This window comes from Humulus lupulus, chromosome 7 (assembly GCF_963169125.1).
Source record: "Humulus lupulus chromosome 7, drHumLupu1.1, whole genome shotgun sequence".
Taxonomy (NCBI): Eukaryota; Viridiplantae; Streptophyta; class Magnoliopsida; order Rosales; family Cannabaceae; genus Humulus; species Humulus lupulus.
This window is the reverse complement of record NC_084799.1, coordinates 25,624,890-25,642,803: the sequence shown is the minus strand read 5'-3', so window position 1 is coordinate 25,642,803 and position 17,914 is coordinate 25,624,890. Positions and strand designations below refer to the sequence as shown.

General features: G+C 32.4%; 1 protein-coding gene across 1 annotated transcript; it reads left to right on the top strand.

Moving 5' to 3' along the window:
- Window positions 1–10,003: 10,003 nt before the first annotated feature.
- On the top strand, window positions 10,004–17,574 carry LOC133791516 (uncharacterized). Its single transcript, XM_062229439.1, has 3 exons — window positions 10,004–10,105; window positions 11,569–11,628; window positions 17,161–17,574. Exons 1-3 carry the CDS (start codon window positions 10,004–10,006, stop codon window positions 17,572–17,574), a joined length of 576 nt encoding a protein of 191 aa, XP_062085423.1.
- The last annotated feature ends 340 nt before the right edge of the window (window positions 17,575–17,914 follow it).

Sequence of the window (17,914 nt, the reverse complement as noted above, 5' to 3'; positions counted from 1 at the left end):
CTGCTCTAACACAGCTCTCTGCCTGGCCATCTCTTCAGCGAAAGACTCCTGTCGAGCATTGAATTGCATCATCTCCTCTTGGAAAGCGCCTATTGATTCCTGGAGTTGTTCAACTTCTGGAGTGGTCTCCTCGAGAGAGACCCCGGGCTCACTCTCTGGGTTCTGCAGTCCAGGACCTTCTGATCTAGCAGGCTCTTTTGACGTGCCTGACTTTTGGTTGCCACATTGGTATTCTTGGGCGCCATCTTGATCTGATAGTCATGTGTTTCTTCTCCTCAGGCTCTCAATGAAAGCACCAAAATGTTGACCACGATTTTGGCCAATGACGAGTAGACGTCAAAACTACAATAATCCTTCAAGAGAAAAATACGACACTGATAATTTTATAGTGGTTCAGTCCCAATTTATTGGTAATAGCCTAATCCACTTGGAGTTGTGATATATATCCTACACTTAAGATCAGATGAACTTGAGTCAACTGAGTTTCTTAAGTGTAAGTAGAAAAATACATAGTTTCTCTCTCTAAATTCTCTCAGAAAATGCCCCAAGAATACCCCAAGTAACAGTCCCAAAGTCTCCAAACTATAGAGTTTTTCTCAGTCTAAAAAGATCAGATCCCCTCAAAATGATGCCATGAACCATTTATTTATAGGCTCATGGATCGTACATCAGATATCTCCCTTTGACAGGGTCCTTGGTTCTTCCAACTGACTTTCATTAATAAAATATAAATGAATTTAAATTATAATAACATAGCTATTATTCCGGGATATCTGAGAGATTCCCGCGGCAGTTGAGAATGATTTGGGTTGAAGCTGTTACTGAGGACATAGGCAATCACCTCTCGTCGGCAAAGCACACCTATGGTTGATATAGGCAAAGCACTCCTATAGCACACATTTGGTCTAGCATGACACATCTCTGGTCTAGCAAAACACTTTACTGGTCGGGCAAAACAAATGACTGGTCAGCCAAAATAAATGACTGGACGGCCAAAACGACTGACTGGTCGGCCAAAACAGATAACTGGTCGGTCAAAACGACTGACTGGTCGACCAAAACAGATGACTGGCCAGTCAAAACGACTGACTGGTCGGCCAAACTCCTAACTGGTAAGTCAAAAATCTTTACCGGTCGGACATAAATTCTATCAGGTCATTCCGATCACTTTATCACAAGTCCGAAGAGCCAACACATTTATTGACTATTAATGTGCCATTTAGTGACCATGCATTGCCACTTGTCATTTCTGATTGCCACGTCATCAAACTGAAATTTTGGGATAACACTTGGTGATCATACCAACAATTTGGAACCTTTTCACCATAAACGTCTAACTATTTATTCAAAGAGTTTGGTGTTGGAAAAACAATCAGAGTGCACAATGGAATTGGCGTGGTGGGCCCAGTTTGTAAACACAAAATTTTTCCATCTATCATATAAACAATTTATATGTTCAAGAAAATATCCAGACAGAAACATTAATGTGCAATATCATTAATCATGCAACATATATATAATTATACATACTTATATATATCATATGCATATATATATACAAATAATCAAGAACAGAAATATTTACCTCTTGAAGCCTATCAAGTGTCCTTGAGTCTTTTTGTATATATAACAATCTTCCTATCCAATATTTTGAGTACTCAAACTATGATCTTTCAGAATGTTCTCTACACCTCAAGATGTGTGTGGGCATATAGAGAACAAGAGTTTGTAATTTAGAAATCACAAGTTTATCTCAACACATGAGAACTTGGATTATGACTTGAGAAATGTTAGAAATAAAAAGAAGAAGACAATTTTTTGTCAGACAAATTCTGAAACTTTTTCTGACTTCTTACTCTCTTATTTTCTTCTTTTTATCACATAATATATATATTAGAAATTATATATTACCTTATTATTCCTAATAATAATAGTAATATTACTATCATAATGATGATGTGAATTGATTTATGTAAATATCTAACTTACCTAATTTGAAAAAAATCAATTTTCAAATATTAATTAAAATAAATAAAATAAAAACAATATTGAGACTTTATCAGCATTGTCTTACTAGACTGTGCCATGCGTGTAGCATTATTCCATTTTCAGGGATATTGTATTTTTCTTTTATTTATTTATTTAATTAAAATCAATCATTCTACAAATATATGGTATTATCTTTCTAAGGAAAAGATCACAACCATATTTCAATGTTTAAATTTTAAATTCAAAATTCAAATGGATGATCATGATTATCGTCATCTTTTAAAATTCAATAAATCAAAAACTATTTTGACTTATCAATTGTATTTTCTCTCACTCAAATAAAATAATTAATTTTAAATTTAATTAATTCATTTATATATATTTCAAAATTTTATATTTAAATAAATAAACATATATTTGAAAAATTAATAATTAATTCCAAATTAATTATTCAACACCAATTATCATATAATTGTATATTTGATCCAAGAATAAAATTCTTCTCAAATTTTCAATTTACATTTTTATCCTTGTATCAACTGTTACCTTGATATAGTGTTAATAGAGCCACCATGAGGACCTATGGACCTATAATATCAAGCTTCAATAAATATTAGATTATTAATCAAAGCTCTTTGATTAAATAATCATATTTATTAATTTCATGATTACTCCAGTATAAATATAAGATTGAACTCTTGATAATTATAGACATATATTTACATAGTACTTTATTAAAGAATAAAATTTCCATTGATATAATCGTTACATACAACGTTAATTCTCTATTAATGGTTCATAATTAAAAGGAAATACAATTACTGTTTTACCCTTTTTAACACTACAAGAAAAAACAGTATTCATAACACTTAAAAACTGCTAACTGGGAGTATTGATAACGCTTCTGAAAACGCTAACATAGCCCATGTTATTAAAAGTCATTTCTTTTCTATAGCAGTATTCAAATGTTATGTTCGATGTTATCTTAAACTATTTAATAACACATTTTTAGTTGCTATAATATTCAAATAATAACATTTAGTTAGAGTATTTGGTTATAAATTTGAAGTTTAATCTTAAACTTTATGCATAACACTTTCCAACTGTTATGAAAATTGTTATATTTGATCATTTTATAACGTTTTTAGTTCATTCTATTATATCAATAATAACTTTTTGTCCCAATTATAATATATTATACAAAAAAACCATAATTATTGTAAATTCTCCCAGTAATAACATTTTTTATTTTGTAGTATACATTTTTAATTTTTGTAAAATGTTTTTATTATTGTATTTTGATTAAAAAAATCACAATTGATCACAAGTGTAATATTATATAGATAAAAAAAAATCTAAAATATTCAATATATATGATAAACAATGAGTACTTTTACATTTGAAGACGAACTACTTTAAACCATGACACTGTCCACTTCAAAAGTTCTTAGTTCTAACTTGAGTTTGAAAGCATACATAATAAAATTCTATAGTCTTGCACATCCTTTGCTTCAAAAGTAAATAATAGAACAAAAGGTAAACCATGAAGCTTGCTCCACCCTCCAATTCATCATCCATTCCATTGTGCACTTGTCTTTGTTGTGAGATTGATTTGCTTAGCTACACAAGAGTTTAAATAACTAATGCTTAAACTTAGAGTTAATAGTAAACTAAAAGAGTACAAAAAGAAAGAAAGTTAATAACCTCATTACGACTTTATAAGTTGGCCATGCAATTACACTAACTACAACACATAGGCATGAAAGATTGAAGATTTATGCTTGGTAAAATACTCATTAGAAAAGTTAGCTCAAACACTTTATGATTATGAAATGAAAATGCAAATAATACACCAACCAAACATATAAATATATATAAAATACAACAACTAATTTATAAAGAAAACCCAATAGCATAGTTTCCATAAGCTAATCAACTAAATTAAAATGTCACAATAGAGTGAAGGTATTGTTATGTTGAGATTATATATGAAACACTACAAAGAGTACAAAGCATAAACTAAGCACACCGATATAAGTCAAAGATAAATGTATTTCTAAGAATGAGACAAATTAAAAGCATTTAACAATATGGTATTTAAAAGAAAAGGAAAGAGACTTGACAAGAAGCTCATCCAAATAAGCATAGATTCTTTACACATAGCTACGAAACTAGAAGGCATCATGTATTAAGATAAAAAATTGAGAACATGGCAGGATTCTAAGGCCTCAGACACATAATTCTTTTAAACCCATTTTAGCAAAGAAAGCATCCAAAAAAATGGTACAACATAAACTATTTCAAAACAGAAGAAGAGAATTTTCCTTATTTTTCAAAGGGGAAATCAGAAATATGCATAAGTGAAACCACTTCTTAAAGGGGTAAATAAAGTAGGGTTAAAGCTCAAAGTCTCCTAAAAGAATACATATGTTATATGTGTTCTTCTTCTATAGTTTTAGAGGAGAAAATAATAAATAAACATAAGGAAAGTCATTCATTCTAGTGCTAGAGTAATAGCGTATCAAAAAAGATACAAAACTCATTATCTTCCACTAATTTCTCAGGAATCCAAAGGTATCTATTTTCATCCTTGAGTTCAAATCGTAGTTGGATTATATAATAACTGAAAATAGGCAGCAGACAAAAGGTAGTCTATGAATTGAACTAACACAACATTGGTAAGGAAATAAGGAGACAAGGTAGTCTATGAACTGAGCTAACAAAACAATAGAAAATAGGCAAAAGGCACACTATGAACTGAACTAAAACAAACCAATCTATGATCCTAACAAAAATTTGGAGGGAATTGATCATAAAATGCAGTTCAAACAGATTCAAACACATAAATATCTCACTTATCCTCAAAATACCAACTAGCCCAAAAAAAAATTAAAAAAAATCTTCAAAATATATCATTAATCATACTCCAAAGTCGTAACATATTAAAACCCCAGTTTTGAACACAAGTTACAAGGTTCTTAATACATATATACAATACAATTGTATCTAGATCAGAATAATTGTCTCCAAATAAGATAAATAGTAAAAGCGGATATAGAACCCGTAATTTCTTTAGACCAAATCAAAATAGAGAAATGAGATAAACATTTATAAGAAACTCAAGCAAACAAAAATCTAAACCTCACCACAGCAACAAAGAATCTGCTTTACTAATGCAGTAAACATAGGACAAATTATATCCTCAATTAGAATACCAATATCAACATCGTGGAAACACAATATAAAAAAAAAAAAAAAATACAGTGAGTTAAACCTGAATATAGCAAACATGGCAGCACAATGTTAGAAAAAATATACAACAAACTTTGAAAAAGTAATGTGAGTCTGCAAAGATTTACATAGAATGACAAATTTAAATCTACAAAGGTGTTCAATAACTTCAGCACTAAGCCTAGTAAAGTTTGTGTATGTGCATGGAAAAACTAATAAATCAGATAGTTATATAGTGTCCAACCATAAAACACCAATTGATTCATTTGATGTCCAAATCACACTCTTATAATACCATTCAGAAGCATCCAAAACACATCCAAAGTAAAATTGCAGTACTAATCTTTTCATTTGAGATGTTTATTGCCATGTAGTAGTACAGTTTTAAACAAAGTTGCTTGCCATGTTGAAAATTATTTTCCAATTCAAATAGAAAGGAAAACACAGATTCAAGCTTCATAAAAACTCATACACAAATTCAAAACATACTGAGTTTATAAAGAGAGCCAATATAAATATTAAGACTTCGTAAGTTTCAATGTCGAACGGTGTCAAGAAGAGAGGAATGGGCATCTGAAATGAGGATCGAGTCAAAACAGAGGGGCTTTCTACCGCACGTGCCATCTATTACTCTCCAATCAAGCAAACCACTCATTCTGAAGAACAAAAAAACTCAAGCTGATTACTTTATTTTTTATGCTTATAGTGTCTCAAACCAAAGAATACAAAATGGATTATATTACTAAGCCAATGATACAGGAGAAGACAAGCCAGAAAACAAAACTAGGCTGCATAGCACACCACTATCAGAAACAAAATTCCCAAAACTAGCAGCATGTATAGCATGTTGTAAACAGTAAACACAACTAGGATAAACAAACAAACTATATACAGAAACATAAAACACAAAAACTCTAAATCTAAAACCAATATAAAAAACAGAATACCCAAAGCTAGCAGCATATCCACAAACCTCAAAGCCACCAAATTTAGTAATCCAAAAACCTCAAACAAACAAAACCTAAAGTTAATAGAAACATCATCAATAATTCATATTAAAAATTGCATAAATCCCTAAAACAGAAACAATATGTAATAATTATTTTAAAAAATAATCAAAGATAATGCCTAAGAATAAAAAATCGTCATTACCCTTTTAGATAAGTGGGGATGTAATCAAAATAAACCATTTTCTTCACGGCAAAGGTACCCTAGTCGCATTGAAGTCCCCGTCGTTACAACACCATCCCCACAGTCCCACCTCCATGCTAACATCTGCAACAACAGAGAAAGAAAGAGAGAGAATAAGATCGTGGGTGAGAGGGAAAGAACTAAATCTGGAGACACAAACAGATGTACATATATCCTTGTATATATATAATACCTATACATGAAATAAATACATCAAATAGAACAACATCAGAGCAGAAACAGAACTAAGAAAACTTAAGAAAAAATAGGACAGAAATGGCAAAATAGACCAATGAGAGTCACTAAGGAGGGACAAGTGACTAGCATGACAACCAAATAATAATCGCACTACACTTAATTCATAGTAACTGCTCTTTAAAAGTTCTATGCATTTGCCTTTATATAATATGCAATGTCCTAATGGGAATTTATACTTGGAAAGACAACCAAAGAAAAAAAGTTACTTTTTGTAAACAAAAGTAGACCCTACAAGCAAACAAAATTAACAGAAAACAGATGAAAATACTGAATACACCATAACAGATGGAAATACTCATCATTTAAACATCACAAGCTAAAAATTAGGGGGCTGCCATTGATTAAACTAGACAAGCCCGTCACTCCTAAGTTTTTGCAAGCAACATGCCATTTCAAAAGTAGACAAAAGTAATAAAAAATTAACAATTTCAATACCATGGTATCTAAAATTGTAAGAATTTTTTTTTTTGGCTATCAGTAGTTAAAATGACATGGTGAAAACTTATAAGAAATCAAGCTATAGAATCATGCCTTGTGTAGTCATGATAGCAACAAAAAGGATTATGCCAACAGGTTGCACCTTAAAAAAATGCCAAGCTTGATCACTGGTTAGAAGAGATACGTACCATCGAGCCTACACCTCGCCTTGCCAAGCCCTGCCACCATCAACATCATCATTAGAGAGAATTAAGGCAGTCTCTTTGATTGACTTCCTAACCTATAAATAAGAGACCAAAAATTGAATGAAAGTTAATAGAAGAATTAATAAACAAATCAACAAATAGCTATATATGAAGATAAAACTCCTAAGTAAATTAGATAAAATATAATCACGTGTGAAGACCTGTTGCCATTTTTTCCTTTCTGTTTTATGTGCATCTGGTTGTTTTTTATGCTTTGTTTTCTGAATTTGTTTTCTATTTCTATTGTTGCTCTTTCCAACTGCTTAGAAAGACCTTAAGGCATTAGTTGATTAATATATACATAAATAAAGAAACCCATGTAAGAAAGTTCAAATACCTTGAACCTGAATATTAATCAAAGAAACTTCCAACATTGAATGTTGCTTCATGCATTTTAATTTCTCATTAAGACCTGGCTAAAAGCATAGAAGCAATCAATACAAAATATTATATTACCACTGTGTCAAAAAGCAATTAGTTGAATATTTATATTAGATGAAATTAGCGCATAAATGATCAACTCTTAATAATGGACCCATTCTAAAGATACTTTCATCTTTTACCAAAACATTGATAAATGCTTATAGTAACTCTTAAAAAAACCATATTAATTATCAAAAGCATCAAACAAAGAAGCCTAAATAATATAAATATGCATATAGATATAGACATGTTCTGTAAAATTATTACTAGGCAACCACAAAAACGCTCAATCGATTCCTTCCCTCCATGTTATTAATATAAATTAAATTATAAAATAAAGTTGCTAAACACCTACTCATCTCTCTTAGTTCAAAGACAACTTCAGAATAGAGGAAAAGCTGGAAGGAATCAAAGAACTCAAGAAAATAAAAGGTCAAGCAAGAAACTAGAATACAATGAAGCCATATATTATATCAACTCAATGGCTAAGAAACAAAATAAAAAACTCAAAAAAATTGAGTTGAGTACATACCATGTTGAGTAATTGGAGATAAGCACTTGGGCATTATCAAATGAGAACAACAGGTTTCAATAATTTTATAAATTGCCTGCATATGGAAGCGAATTTTCAATTATTAAATGGCCAAATTCTCACATTCCAATTTGGTTGTATCCTCAATTAGACAAGTGCCAATGATATCCATTTCATCATTACAAAAAAAAGACATAAAGGTAGTGTGCAAAACATAGTATTTCAGGCAAAAAAATAAGTAATAAAATAGAAGAACAAATTTACGAAACATGAAAAATTTAAATCTAATTTCATTTCTTTTCACTTCTGTGATCAAGAACCTAAAATATGCAAATGAAATACAATTGCAAAAAACTGATATGCAAATAATCATAGTTTAACTTTAAGAGAGTAGAGCTTCAGTTCGCACTTATAACAAAAGCTTAATAAAATCAGATAATAGAACATGCATAAATCAAATCTAGACAATCCTAACTTCGTACAAAAAAAAAAAAATACAGCAAAAAGGACTAAAGGAGAGGTAACTACAAAAAGACCAACACAAGCAATTCTAACCATGGTAGAGACTAACTACAATCAGTTACAGGAAGAGTCTATATTAACAAACCAAACAGTAATACTAACAGAACTAAAGACACTAACAAATACAAATAGTAAAGTATTGACTAAGTGTTGCCGGCAAGAGAATACTCAATAGTTATATGGTTAATAAATTTATTAATTAATTGATTTTAAAATCACTCTTCATTTGCCTAAAAGTTTCATTTACTTTCGGTGAATTAATTCCAAAGTGAGTCAAGAATCTCAATCTATCCAGTAGTTTGAATAAGTATATACCTTACTGAACCCTTCATATTAGTCGTGCATGGAGGCATTCAAACTAAGGAAAAGCAACTAAACAAACAGCCGGTATGCACAGAAATGAAATAAGAATGAGAACCCTTCAAACATGTTCTTCAACACTCACAAGAACCAACATTTTCACAACAGTTGTGCTCTCAAAACTTTCTCTCAACACATACAAAATGAAAAGGTGACTCTTATTTATAGACCTCCAACCAAATAGAAATAAGATAATCATATGCTGAAAAAATTCCAAGGCATTTTTCATATACATTCTCATCAAAATAAGAAAACATAACAATACAAAGTCTGACATAGAAGAAATAAGACCAACAAGCCAAAAATGCCACAAAAGATAATGACATACAGAACATGAAAAATTTCCCACAGGCCCAAACAACTAAACTCTAAGGCACACTGTGAGGATTAACTACTCCAAATCCATGATTTATAAAACTTAGATTTAACACAAAAGAAGTAGCATGAAAGCAGAAATGAAAAATAACAGAGAAATTAAGAGAACACAACTAAAATTACTTGGTTACAAAACTAGTTCTCACAAACACAGCTCTCTCGAGAGACAAACAAGCCTATATATATGAAAGTCAGGATTTTAGAAATAATTCCAACACAAGCATATATATATATTGATAATATTCAAAATATTTTTTTGATATTAAATTGAAATCTGAAAAAAAAAAAAAAAAACAAATTATACCTCACAGAGACAAACAGAGGTCTCCTGTTCTTGCTCAAAGCCAGCGGGAGAGATAAACAGAGAGAGAGGGACGAGAGACTCAACGACTATAGCACGGTCGTGGTCGTGGTGTGCTTCAGTTGTGTGAGTACCGGCATGAGGGAGGCTTTAGCAGGGGTGTGGTTGTGGTGTGCTTCAACAGCGCGAGGGTTAGAAAGCCGAGAGAATGTGAGAGAGCGAATGAGAGAAAGACTGAATGTGAGGGGGAGAGAGAGAGAGGCATGCACTGGTAGAGATTAGGGATTTGAGAGAGAGAGAGAGACTAGGGATAAGTTTTTTTTTCATTTGCTTTTTTCTTTTGTCAATTTCAGGCGGCAAAAAGTGTTTCATTTGCCGCCTAAATTTTTTTTCTCCGTGTCTTTTTTTTTTTTATTAACATATATCAATAACACTTCTAAAATTATGTAATATTTGAGAAAAAATGTTGTTGTGTAACTATATCTTGTTCCTAGTGTACCATTAACTTTACTATTAAAGGTCGTGTCACAACAAGTTTGCGACGTGAGTGCTCATAACCTTTTCAGTTCCAAAAGTCAACCTAATAAGGAACCATTATTCAATCTACAAGAAGGTATAGATTCCATATCTGTTAAACTATGTCCCCAACCATATATATCATTGAGTCCCCAAAATAATTGTTCTTAGCTTGATCATTCTAACAAACCTTAACACATGAATCAAATGATCAGATAACATATATAGGAGTTCATAGTAACCTCAGGATTAAGATCATCATGTATATGATCATCATTTGATGTGTTTGATTAATACTACGACACAGTGTTTAAACAAGTATTAACAAATCACATCTAATCAAGTTCTATACATCACTATACATAAAGTACCTTCACTAAAGTGTCCTACTACACTAGTGACCCGGATCTAGGTCACTTGTATTCATAATACTAGCGAATCGTACTAGCAATAATTAATCTAAAGATTCCATAACTTTATTTTACTGCGAACTGTTTCAAGTTTATTATCTTAATCTCGATCCTCTCATGTCAATATGAGATTGAGACCACATATATAAACTTTGGAATTTTCTGATATTTACTTAATATTATCAACATAATATCAAATATAGTCTATATATATAATAATTCAATTCAATTATTTATTTCATTTAAAACATTTGTCAACTACAATTACTTTAATGGCATTATTCCCAACATTTGGTTTCAATATTCAAAAGAGAGGCGAGATAATTAGAAAAATATAGGATTTTTTTTTTGATTTGGACAATGCGAGAATTTTGTACACTTTTCTTTTGTGTATACTTGGTATAACTCTATGTTTGAAGCATATTTTAATCCGTGTGATTAAATTTGAGCTATTTCACCCCAAAGAAATAAGAATGCTTATTACTTAACAAAATTACTTATACTATATGTGCATGTCCCAATATTTAAATTACATAAATTTACAGTTATCAAATATAAAACTACCGTAGACCCAAGCACACTCAATCCTAGTCATCACCCGCCAAATCAAACTGGCTCACTCATCTGCCGTTTAGTAACAAGTTATAAAACCATCACTTCACTCTTTCTTTCATTTGAAAAATAAAGCCAAAACTGAGCAAGATTCAATAAACTACATCTAGAAAGCTTCGTAGGGTTCTCAATGACCATATTTTTTATTTTTGTGGTTTGGACGAGGATATGGCAGTTGGAATTATGTCATGGTTGCCTCCGGAGTCTCTAAAAAGATTCAAGCTCGTTTGCAAGAGATGATATAGTTCCATTCATTATTTCACGGCGGACTCTAAATTTGTTGCCAAGCACCATGCTAATATGAAGACCAAGTGATTGTCCTCTCCAGGCATACATCTAAGTAACCTGGTAACCAAGTGTCCCGATGTCCCTTCCCCATATCTTCTCACATTGACCAATGTTGATCTCGCCCCTGATAGAATCTTCAGTATTCCAAATCTCAAGTTTCTTGCATATGCTAGTTATCATGGGGTGTCTTAGTGTAATGGCATCATATGGGGGTGTATAATGGCATCATCTGTTTTAATATGACTGACAATATTGCTTTATGTAATCCAAATCTGAGGGAATTGAAGATCGTTCCAGTTCCTGATTCTTCACACCACTTTGATAGTGATTTTTCTTTAGATGATCAGACACTATGTGTAGTAGCTAGTAGGATTTGGATATGATTCAAGAGCTAATGATTATAAATTCATTACGGTAAAGTGTTTTGATTTTGGTTGTGGGCCTCCATTTATTGTTGAGGTTTATAGTTTGAGTACTAATTCTTGGAAAGAAATAAATTGGAAAGTGGGAACTCATTGTTTTCCTCGCTTCCATTACCAAGTTTTGGACTTTAAGAATGTTTGTTATTGTTACTGTATGATGTATCTCTATATGATGGATAGTCATATTATTCTTTCTTTTGATATTGTTGGAACTTTGTGTGAAATTTTAAAAGAGAGAAGTGTAAAGTGTGTGATGATGGAAAGAGTCCCACATGAGATAAGAATATTTTTTCATAAGGGTATATAATAGACAACCATGAGAATTGGGTTTGGGCCCTAAGGGCACCCAATTTTGTGTGCATGGGTGAGGACTCACACATCTGACCACCACACGCGTGCGTGCATCGCTGCCACTAACCGAACGTGTCGTGCCGAGCTGAGCTGGCGTGCGGGTGGTGTGGTGTCACACTTTATTTTTTTGTTGAAAAAATTATTTAATAAAATAAATATTTTTATTAATTAATTAATTTTTAAAACATTTTATTAGAAGTAGTAAATATGATTCATTTTTAATTGCATATGACCACGATTCCTCCCACGAATTAATCAATGTTTTCTTACCATTTTATTTTTGATCGACTTATCTTCATAAGTTGCATCAGAATTACATGAGATAACAATTTTTTTTAGAAAAGAAAAAAAACTTGAATTTTCGAAGAGTAATTTTGAGGGTGTACATGAGCGATTCCTTTCGGTGCAGAATGGTTTCGTACATAGTGGTTGTTTTATCCAGGGGACAGCGTAGTTAATAAGTTGTCGTGCACACTTAGGGAAAAGCCACGAAACGTCTTAAAGAGAGTGACATAGTCCGCGACTCAACCAGAAATTTAATCGGTAATTCATTCCAATTTTTATTTCAATTCCGAAATAACAGATATTAAAGATGAAGTCTTTGAAATCATAAGCGCTCCAGATGACCATGAGAATGGGTGGGAGCCTTGGCAATATGAAGAGCTTGAAGAATGGCATTGTGGAAAGAGTGTATTGTTTTGTTTCTTTATGCCAGAATGATTCAAAATCCAATAGACATTAATATGTGGATTATTAGAAAGAGCAGTAGTAGTGAAAATGGTGTTCAAGGTTCTTATTCTTGGACCAAACATCTAACGATTTGACTCCTACAGGGTATTGAACGACCCTTAGATTTTTGGACAGATGATCATTTGTTCATGGAAACAGAAGATCAACAAATTGTTTTGTACAATTCGTATCAAAAAACTTGGGGATCAGATTGTCACTTTGACACCTTTTAAGGAGCGTTTATTTGTTGTTTATGTAAAGAGTTTGGTTTCGGTACTAAAAGGGAGAGGATGGCATTAAAATACCTAAACGATGCACAAATTTAGCAAAGGAGTCGTGGTTTTTATTAGTGTCTTCTTGTGTAGTGTTCAACCTTTTTTTTTTCATTATTCAAATTGTATTTCATATATAAATTGCACTAGATTTGGCCCTTAGAAGAAAAAACAGAACTACTATTGCTAGATTATACTTACATATATAATATAGGACAATTCTTTTGTAGCGTATAGAAAATGCCCCTACCGTAGGGGTATTTACTATTTTTGGCATTTGAAAAAATTATAACCATAATTTTTTTATGTCCGTATATATTATAGTTATAGCAAACATCCCACTAATTTTCAGAAAATTCCAAAAAATTTACAACGCCCAAATCAGAGTTTAAACAGTCAATTGCACGTGTGACAAATTTTTTTTATATGTGTGGAAAACATATTATTTGAAATCTGATTTGGCACTGTAAATTATTCGGAATTTCCTAAAAATTGGTGGGATGTCTGCTATAACTATAATATACATTGTCATGAAAAAACAATTGAGTTATAATTTTTCCATTAAACACAGGTATGCACAGCGCAATCAACAAGGTTAATAAAATACTCTAAGTATGATTATAGTCATGTTCGATAACTGGGGCTCAAGCCCTAACCATAGTCTAGGTGCAGTTTTCTTAACTCAGGTCTTGAGTGAATAATGTATGACGACCCCGAGTACGGTTCTTTCCTCCAGAGCCTAACGTTTCACCTTAGTCACAACCATAACAAGGAATAACTATCAAGAAACGAACTAATAAAGACTTCCAGACCAAGTCCTAGCCTCCAGGACCTTGAATTCCACTAACCCGGGTAGAGAACCATGCCCGAGCCCTTAGGTTTGGGTTCCCAAAACCCAATTTCTGTTTTTTCCCTAATTAGAGCTGCGGTGCTCCTCACTAAGGGTCACGGCACCTGACCAGGCAGAGAGCTCGCCCAAAATTTCCCTACGCAAGTGGCGCAGCCCGCCTAGCGCTGCGATGCTAAGGCGATTAGAGGTAGGGGAGTTCATCTAGATCGCAACGCCCCAAGAACAGCGTCGCGGTGCGACCCTGCAAACCCAGTTCTCCAGCAATTTTGAGAAATCGCAAGTCTCCCAAATCCATTCCAAAACACCCTATTAACTAGAATTGACCACAGAAAATGGTCTCAGCAACACAGATAGACAAATATACCAATCCAAAACCTCTAAAACATTACCCAAAACCCAAAATCAAGAACATGGCATAACTAACTTAAAACCAGCTTAAATTACCTCTAAGAATCAAGCATCCCGAGCTCAAATCCAAGCTATTGACATTCCCAAATCCTTCACAAAACTGATCCCCAACTTAATTCACTTCCAAGCTTAGAATTCACAAGCTTTTCTTCAAAGCCAAAAGAAAACTTCAAGGAGAGAAAGAGAGAGTATTTATGAGTTAATAGCTCAGCCATTTAGCTTATATCATTCAAATGGTCTAAAGACCAAAATGCCCCCACTCTACCACTTTCCTCTCAAAGCCCCTCAAGGGAAAAATGGTCATTAGACATTCTAATTCCACATTACACTTATAATTCCCAATTAATTCCACCAATCCCGAAATATCACTATTTTCTTAAATGTGACTCTTACTCCAATGAGTCTCGATAACTCACCAAATTATCGAAATACCCTTTAGCTCACCCGGAGCCAAGTATAAGTCATTGTTGTGACTAAACTGCTATCTTGCTCAAAAGGACCGACTCCTGCCAAATATCTCAAATATACTCACATAACCATGTGGGCTCAACACATATAGCACATATAATTACATATATGCCCACAACGGGCTAAAATTATGAAAATGTCCATTTTAACAAAAACGAGTCTTTAAGCACATTAATACACTCAAATATGCCTAATCAATCATATTATAATATAACTCATGTAATTCACATAATCACATAATATTCAATAAAAATTACATATAATTCCAGTTATGCCCTCCCGACACCCTAATCAAGACACTAAACCTTATTATAAATTTTGGGACGTTACATAAATAGTGTTTAACAAAATAATAAATATACAACAAACTAATAAACTTTTAGCAAAATAATAAAAATACAACAAACTAATAACAAAGAAAAAAAGTGATATAGAAGTAAATATTTTAATTAAGGATGAATACCTTTAAGTTGAAGTGGAATATGTGTTAACAATTTATGAAACATAATGATTTTTCTAGATATTGTGTATATTATACTATATATATTAAGTTTAAATGAAGTAAAATTGAAAAAAATATATATATAAAAAATTAATATATATAACAATGTGGGGTAGTACAGTACGATTTGAACTGCATTTATAAAATTCAAAACCACAACCGTGTCGCGAAAAATTCTAAACTGCAAGATGAGATGTGGTGCAGTACGGTGTGGGCGGTTTGATTAACCCCTAATTTAATTTAAGCATCTTCAAAATTCACATATATTTCAGCAACTATATATATTTATTAAAATGAATAACAATAATTAAGCATAATACGTTCGCCTTCCCTCATTCCCTTCTGTAATTCTTTCGTCATAAAAACCTTCATCAAACAGAGAAAAATCTGAACTTACTTTACCAACATTCCCATATTATTTTAATATCTAATGGTACTAAAGCAGGTCAGCCAGTTCCCAGTTTTTGTTTGCGTATTACCCCTCATTTTATTTTATTTGTACAAATGTCAGCCGTTGGATAAAAAAAAAGAAAAGAAAGGCTTTAAATTCAATCCAACAGGTGTGAGAGTATTGAGGTTCCCAAATCAGAGTATATAATCCTAAGATTTTAAAATATATATTTATATATATATATATATCTAATCCATGTAAAAGAAAAAAAATCACCAAATAAAAAAAAAAAAACTCAACTTTTCTTCTGAATTGCCATTGTTGAAGAAGGACTACACGAGAACGCAACAGAGTTCCTTAGCATCTAATCAAGTTCAAACCCTAGCTTCCCTATACTGTAAATTATTGTTGAAAAAAATAAATTGGAGGGTTTTGAGATCTTAAGTTGAATAGATCTGCTCTGAGCATTTATGCAAAGACAGAATTGGATAAATAACAGATAAAAATGCGGAGATTTGTTGAGAATTTGCCAGAGGAGTTATTGGAGGAAACGATTTAAGTTCGTTTGTAAGACATGGCGGAATTGGATAAATAACAGTTCAAAATGCGGAGATTTTTTGAGAATTTGCAAACGATTCAAGTGCGTTTGTAAGTCATGGCACGTGTTACAAAACCCTGAATTTGTGATCAAACACCTTATCAATAACTAGAAAAAGTTGTGTTCTCCATCATACAATTCAGGAATGTGTTATCATACAATTCAGTAATGTAATGTGTTAACCAATAGGAACCCTGCCAAGAAGGAACTTATTTCTTCGGTGATGATGTCAAAGATGACTATTCAATTCCCTTTGTTACTGAAAGTGTCGAGTTTCTTACCTATGATGTGACCTATTTTTTTTGTTGAATTGGTTGGTCATTGTAATGACATCATATGTCTCTCAGCATGTGCTGAAATCTTTCTATTCAATTCAGCCACCAGGGAAATCAAGACTGTTCCTAATGTGTCCCCTGGTGATGGCTTTGAAGGGAGAATAGTCGGATTCGGTTATGATTCAAATGCTAATGAGTAAAAGGTCATTAGCATTACGTCTATAGATGAAGATGATTATGATGAGAATGATCTGTATAAAGCTGAGGTATTCACGTTGAGTACTAAAAATGTGGATAATCTCTACTTTCCACGTTCTAAATACCAAGTGGTGTACTGTCATGGAGTTTGTTATTGGTACTTTTGGCATGAGGCTTGCATTGTTTCTTTTGATGTTAGTGAAGAGGTATTTCAGATCATACCATTTCCAGAAAATGCCCTGGACGCAGAGGAAGAATGGGAATCACTCAATGAACGAACAAACATTGTTGTTTGGAACGATCGTCTTGTTCTATTTTTCTATCCTGAGTTGGATCCAATGGTTATTGATATGTTATGTGGGTTATGGATGCCTCTTCTTGTGGTTTTTGTGGCTCTTGTTCTTGGTCTAAATATCTAACTATTGGACCTTTGGAAAACATTAATTACCCACTAGAATTTTGGAAAGCTGATGGTCTTTATATGGTGACCAAGGACTGTGAAATCATCTCCTACAACCTTCGCAGCCAAAAACTCAATGATCATATCGCCACTTTGGAAACTTTTCACCCGAATCATGTGGTTTCTTATGCAAAGAGTTTGGTTTCAGTACTCAAAAGAGAGGAGAGATGATCAGAAAAGAGCACAGAACAGTAATAACTCATTCGTTTTTCATAGTTATACTAGTAACTTTCAAGCTCTATTTCGTGTTCGGTGGTAACATTAATTTGTTTTTTTGTATGTACCATCAATACCAGTGC